The sequence below is a fragment of the Littorina saxatilis genome, linkage group LG16, assembly GCF_037325665.1.
Source record: "Littorina saxatilis isolate snail1 linkage group LG16, US_GU_Lsax_2.0, whole genome shotgun sequence".
NCBI classification, from domain to species: domain Eukaryota; kingdom Metazoa; phylum Mollusca; class Gastropoda; order Littorinimorpha; family Littorinidae; genus Littorina; species Littorina saxatilis.
The window spans coordinates 47,196,953-47,203,990 of NC_090260.1; the positions used below are offsets into that span (position 1 = coordinate 47,196,953).

Genomic DNA, 7,038 nt, shown 5'->3' on the forward strand with positions numbered 1-7,038 from the left:
TTGATTTTATATTTTACAAAGAACCGCCCTGATATGGCCCTTCGTGGTCGGCTGGGCGTTAAGCAAACAAACAAACAAACAAACAAATTTTACAAAGAACATGAAGCAGTTCTAAAACAGAAGTTAGTTAGTTAGTTAGCTGTTGCTTTTCGGGTCCAGCGGACCATAATAGGCCAAATCAGGACCCCTCTAAAACAGAAGGAAGTATATTGGCTAAGTTGATAAAATGTAAAGAAGATGTGTAATCACAAAAATTGATTGAAATAACACTGACAAGACTGAATGTGACAACAAACAGATCTATACTGGCCAACCCGAGAACTATACCTCTGAGTGCTGACATGTAGGGTATTGCTGAGAGGCTGATCAGTCACAATCACATCAATATGAGTTTGTGGTGGATCAGTTAAATCATCACAGGACTGAATATCAGGAGTCGCACCCGCCAACATGTCTGCAACAACCTGCAAACAAAAGCATTCTCCCAAAATTATACCAACCACCCATCGACTTAGTTAGAGACAAAACATCAAAACTTTATTTTCTAATAGCTCGTGCACTATCTTGACCATGATGCATACACCCTCTCATTCCCACACTAACATTCTCACTAACACTCTTCATAATCAATGCTCATACTGACGGTCTTTCCTTCTTCAGGTGCATTGCCTGATCATGAAATTTTAAAATATCTTGATCTTCATGTGCAGTAAGAGTATTCTCAGTCAATAAACAAGAATAATATTGGAAGAAAGTTGACGAAAACCATGCAGTGACATTTGTACAAATGCACAATGAATGTACATTTCTCAGAAATTTAATGACTCTTAAACATTGTGCAACTTCACAATTTTTCTCCTTACCCTTTGGCGTTCCCGTTTAGCAAAAGCTCGTCTGCTCACACTTTGGCCCACAGTGGTGGTACAAATCGGCGTTGTGATAGCCATTGTCAATTCTGTCACAGTGCACCTGGCTCTGGATACTGAGGTGACGGTACTTGACTTCGTCGCCGTCAAAAGTGATGTTGCCGTCAATGGTAGCAGACGACATGGCTTCTGCACTGTAGGCACTGACTTTGGAACTAGCCTACAACTCGTGTTTAATCCAAAGCTTGCTGCAAGTGCAACTTTTGCAGGATAGCAGTCAGAGTTAAAATGCAAACTGCATATTCTCGAATTTTGATTTGGTGTCCCAAACTTCGGACCAAAATCCGCTCTGCAAGTTTGCACAAACTTGACCCACTGCCTCCGAGTTTCGGCATCATCAGGAAACCTGTGCTTGGTATGGCCCTTACCATGATTATTGCTGCACTCAGCGACAGCACAGGCGAAGCCATATCTTCTCCGCTTCGAAGATGGAATCTCTTTTCGAACATACGTACTCGCAGTGGCAGCGCTACTATCACCGTCGGCCATGTTGCTCTTGAAGGCCGTGTTACACTCATGACGTCACTGGCACCGGGGGCTGTCTCTCGCAGAATGGACAGGTGCGCGGAATCTGTTTTTATTCAATAAAAAATCAGCCACGCAAAATTTTACAAAATGGTCTTCGGAACATTTACCTTCTTCTTCTTCTTCTTCTTCAGCGTTCCAGAATTTTCTGGAATTAGTTGTTGAGGTGACGTCAGCACCATGCTTCAACAGAGTATTCACCACCTCTACATGGTCATATTGACTCGCTATGTGGAGTGCTGTGAAACCCTGTTTGACTGTTGTGTTGATGTCAGCACCATGCTTCAACAGAGTGTTCACCACCTCTATATGGCCATTTTGACACGCTATGCTTCAACAGAGTGTTCACCACCTCCACGTGGCCCTGAAAAATCGCTATGTGAAGTGCCGTGATGCCATGTGAGTCTGTTTTGTTGATGTCAGCACCATGCTTCAACAGAGTATTTAAAATATCTACATGGCCCTGATAACTCGCTATGTTCAGTGCTGTGAAACCCAGTGTGGGTGCTGTGTTGATGTCAGCACCATGTTTCAACAGAGTGTTCACTACCTCTACATGGCCCTCTTGAATGGCACAGTGCAATGCTGTAACACCCTGTGAGTCTGTTTTGTTGATGTCAGCACCATGCATCAACAGAGTGTTCACTATCTCTACATGGCCATTTTGACTCGCACAGTGCAGTGCTGTGACACCCTGTGTGGTTGTTGTGTTGATGTCAGCACCATGCTTCAACAGAGTGTTCACCACCTCTACATGGCCATGTTTACTCGCTATGTGCAGTGCTGTGACACCCTGTGTGGTTGTTGTGTTGATGTCAGCACTATGCTTCAACAGAGTGTTCACCACCTCTACATGGCCATTTTGACTCGCTATGTGCAGTGCTGTGAAACCCTGTGTGTCTGTTGTGTTGATGTCAGCACCATGCTTCAACAGAGTGTTCACCACCTCTACATGGCTCTGAAGACTCGCACAGCGCAGTGCTGTGGAACCCTGTGTGGTTGTTGTGTTGATGTCAGCACCATGCTTCAGCAGAGTGTTCACTACCTCTACATGCCCATGAAGAATCGCACAGTGCAGTGCTGTGAAACTGCCGTCTGTTGTTGTGTTGATGTCAGCACCATGCTTCAACAGAGTGTTCACCACCTCTACATAGCCATTTTGACTTGCACAGTGCAGTGCTGTGGCACCCTGTGTGATTGTTGTGTTAATGTCAGCACCATGCTTTAACAGAGTGTTCACCACCTCTACATGGCCCTCTATACTCGCAATGTGCAGTGGTGTGAAACCTTGTGTGTCTGTTGCGTTGATGTCAGCACCATGCTTCAACAGAGATTTCACGACATTTACATGGCCCTGAAGACTTGCACAGTGCAGTGCTGTGAAACCCAGTGTGGGTGCTGTGTTGATGTCAGCACCATGTTTCAACAGAGTGTTCACTACCTCTACATGGCCATGAAGACTCGCTAAGTGCAGTGCTGTGAAACCCTGTGAGTCTGTTGTGTTGATGTCAGCACCATGCTTCGTCAGAGTGTTCACCACCTCTACAAGGCCTTTTTGACTTGCTATGTGCAATGCTGTGACACCAAGTGTGTCTGTTGTGTTGATGTCAGCACCATGCTTCAATAGAGTGTTCACCACCTCTACATGGCCATTTTGACTCGCAATGTACAGTGGTGTGGCACCCTGTGTGTCTTTTGTGTTGATGTCAGCACCATGCTCCAACAGAGTGTTCACCACCTCTACATGGCCCTGTTGACTCGCAATGTGCAGTGATGTGACACCATGCGTGTCTGTTGTGTTTATGTCAGCACCATGCTCCAACAGAGTGTTCACCACCTCTACATGGCCATTTTGACTCGCTATGTGCAGTGCTGTGAAACCCTGTGTGTCTGTTGTGTTGATGTCAGCACCATGCTTCAACAGAGTGTTCACCACCTCTACATGGCCATTTTGACTCGCTATGTACAGTGCTGCGACACCCTGTGTGTCTGTTGTGTTGATGTCAGCACCATGCTCCAACAGAGTGTTCACCACCTCTACATGGCCATTTTGACTAGCAAAGTGCAGTGCTGTTGCACCCTCTGTGTTTGTTGTGTTAATGTCAGCACCATGCGTCAACAGAGTGTTCACCACATCTACATTGCCTTTGTGACTCGCTATGTGCAGTGCTGTGAAACCCTTTGGATCTGTTGTGTTGATGTCAGCACCATGCTTTGTCAGAGTGTTCACCACCTCTACGTTGTCATTTTGACTCGCTAAGTGCAGTGTTGTGACACCAAGTGTGTCTGTTGTGTTGATGTCAGCACAATGCATTAACAGAGTGTTCACCACCTCTACATGGCCCATTTGACTCGCAATATGCAGTGCTGTGAAACCATATGTGTCTGTTGTTTTGATGTCAGCACCATGCTTCAACAGAGTGTTCACCACCTCTACATGGCCTTCATGCAGTGCTGTGGCACCCTGTGTGATTGTTGTGTTAATGTCACAACCATGCTTCAACAGAGTGTTCACCACCTCCACGTGGCCCTGAAAAATCGCTATGTGAAGTGCCGTGATGCCATGTGAGTCTGTTTTGTTGATGTCAGCACCATGCTTCAACAGAGTGTTCACGACCTCTGCATGGCCATTAAGACTCGCTGTGTGCAGTGCTGTGGCACCTTGTGTGGTTGTTGTGTTGATGTCAGCACCATGCTTCAACAGAGTGTTCACCACCTCCACGTGGCCCTGAAAACTCGCACAGTGAAGTGCTGTGATACCCTGTGAGTATGTTTTGTTGATGTCAACACCATGCATCAACAGAGTGTTCACCAACTCTACATGGCCATTTTGACTCGCACAGTGCAGTGCTGTGGCACCTTGTGTGGTTGTTGTGTTGATGTCAGCACCATGCTTCAACAGAGTGTTCACCACCTCTACATGGCCATTTTGACTCGCTATGTGCAGTGCTGTGGAACCCTGTGTGATTGTTGTGTTGATGTCAGCACCATACTTCAAAAGAGTGTTCACTACCTCTACATGACCATTTTGACTCGCACAGTACAGTGCTGTGATTCTTTCTGTGTCTGCTGTGTTGATGTCAGCACCATGCTTCAGCAGAGTGTTCACAGCCTCTACCTGTCCATGAAGACTTGCATAGTGCAATGCTGTAAGACCCTGTTGGTTTGCTTCGTTAATTTCAGCACCATACTTCAACAGAGTGTTCACAACTTCTACATGGCCGTAAAAACTTGCGCAGTCCAGTTCGTTCCAACCAATGATCTTTTGCACAGACAGACTTGCGCCATGATTTAGCAGGACAGAAAGAACACGGTGATGTCCTTCCCAACATGCCAAGTGAACGGAGGTCACTCCCTGTTCAGTCACAGCATTGACGTCAGCACCGTGACGAATCAGCTGACTACAAATCGTAGCGTGACCATCAAGACTTGCTCCATGCAGGGGTGTCATGCCTAAGTGGTCTTTTGTATTGACCTGCGCACCGTATTGGATGAAAAATTCAACAGTGGCTAACTGGTTATAATGACAAGCTACGTATAGCGGTGTCCACCCATGTCGCCCAGTCTTCACATCCAGCCCAGCCCCCTTCTCTACCAGACACGCAGCTACCTGAGTGTGACCATAACGAGCAGCAAGGTGTAAAGCTGTCAACCCTTCCCTGTCCTCAACATCTACCTGTGCTCCCCTGCTAATTAAAAACAAAGCCAGGTCAGCATGACCGTGTGTGGCGGCCATGTGGAGAGCTGTGTTGCCAGAACCGTCCACACAGTTGACGTCAAGGGGACTCACAAGTTTCTTAACAGTTCCAATGTCCCCATGGCGACTGGCTGAGATGAGAGACGTCACTTTATCATCTTTAGCTTGATTACTGGACAAAGAATGTTGCTTTTGTTGAGCAGACAGGGTTATTCCCTTGCTGCTGTCACTGTTCTTTCCATCATCTCCTGTACCTGTTGCCAGAGTTCCAGTGTGGTGATTTTCCTCATCGAGGATCCCATGTCTACCGCTGCCTGTCATGTGTGATGAAGTGTCAGGTATGGACGGAGACATCAGTGAGAGATGGCCGCTGCTCTTGATTGCAGCAATTAGCTGTATTACCAAATCAGGTTCTGAAAAGATCAACCAATTTGTTGTTTTTCTTGGAAACATAAGCTTTGTTTTTTGCTATCATACTAAATGTGTGTAATCAAATCCAACATGTATTCGTTTTCCCAACACCGGTTATAATGTTGGTAGTATGAAACTCAATGCAAGGACAATGGCTACCATTGCACAATTTGCATCAGTTGATGTTTTCAAACCAAGTCGAATTCAAAAAACAAAAATATTGTGGTCAAAATTCTTCTTTTTCTTCTTCGTCTTCTGTGTTCATGGAGTACAACTCCCACGTCCACTCGCGTTTTGCACGAGTGGGTTTTTACGTAGATGACCATTTTCCCCTGCCAATACTTCTTTTTCTTTTCTTTCTATAACCAACCGCATCTGACATGGATTGCAAGATCTTTTCAGCGAGTACTTGGTCTTGTGCTTGCGTTTTAATACGAAGGTCGATGTGAGGCACTAACGGGCCTGCGCATAAGTTGACGTGGGAGATAGGAAAAATCTCCAACCTTAACCCACCAGGCAGATTCGAACCCTGAAGCCTTCAATACGGAAGGCCAACGTCTTCACCACTAGCCTATTGCGCTCGTTAGTCAAATGAACTTCTTCCTCAAATTTCGCAGGAAATACTCTGATGGGACAGTTACATCCCTACTTTCAAAACTTGTGAAACAATTTTTGACTCAACCGAGTAATTTGTGAGTCTTAGGATTCATATGTGTCCGTCCGTCCGTGGACAAAAAAAACCCTTAACGTTGAGGTTATCTCGGATGTTTTTTAAACTAGACCTCTGAAACTTTGCACACTTTTAGGGTTTCATGATCTCACGAAGTGACTCCAGTTTAGTTGACCCTCGTCAAACTTTGGAGACACAGCGGGGTCTTGTTCGTTTCATAAAAGCTTAACGTTGAGGTGATCTGGGACGATTTTGAAGCTAGAGCTTTGAAACCTTTCACACTTTTAGGGTTTGATAATCTCCTGACATGATCAATTCATGATAACTTAACATTGACGTTACTTCAAGCGTTTTTTTAAAGCTAGAGCTTTGAAACCTTGAACACTTTAATGGTTTATTAATCAGCCAACATGACCCTAGTTTGGTTGACCCCCGTCCCATGTTGGGGTCACAGCATGGTCATGTTCGTAAAATCTTTACCTTGATTTTTCTCGGTTATTTTGGGAGCAAATTTCACACAATTGTAGGTGGTAATAATCAGCATACATGACCAAATTTGGCTTGTTTTAATCAAATTTCAGAGTCACAGCATGAAAATGTTTGCTAGAGAAGATGTTTACCCCTGAAAATCGAGCTAACAACAAAATAAGTCTTGAGGTCATCAAGCTATGATGTCATTGTTTGATATGGTCACAGCTTAGTGTCTGGGTTTTTTAAGTCTTGCCTAGACTATTGGTGATATCCTCATGTTATATTGCTATTCTGATAGACACGTGGGGGAATTGGGGGTTGTGATTGAATAGGCTCAC

The 7,038-nt window shown here is 45.1% G+C and overlaps 1 protein-coding gene across 1 annotated transcript; it reads right to left on the reverse strand.

The window, feature by feature from the left end:
• Positions 1–610: 610 nt before the first annotated feature.
• Positions 611–5,543, reverse strand: LOC138951394 (serine/threonine-protein phosphatase 6 regulatory ankyrin repeat subunit B-like). The gene is made up of 3 exons (XM_070323006.1): positions 1,909–5,543; positions 903–1,086; positions 611–669 (listed from the first exon to the last, which is right to left on the reverse strand). Exons 1-3 carry the CDS (start codon positions 5,500–5,502, stop codon positions 611–613), a joined length of 3,837 nt encoding a protein of 1,278 aa, XP_070179107.1. The 5' UTR covers positions 5,503–5,543.
• Positions 5,544–7,038: the final 1,495 nt, after the last annotated feature.

What these genes read in the sequence shown, in the direction of transcription:
- LOC138951394 (XM_070323006.1), bottom strand. Translation starts at nt 5,502, where the DNA reads ATGTCTCCGTCCATACCTGACACTTCATCACACATGACAGGCAGCGGT. An exon ending in TAGCGAGTTATCAGGGCCAT is followed by an intron (nt 1,087 to 1,908) that starts GTAGATATTTTA and finishes CACGAGTTGTAG; the next exon opens with GCTAGTTCCAAAGTCAGTGC. An exon ending in CCACCACTGTGGGCCAAAGT is followed by an intron (nt 670 to 902) that starts GTGAGCAGACGA and finishes TTTCATGATCAG; the next exon opens with GCAATGCACCTGAAGAAGGA.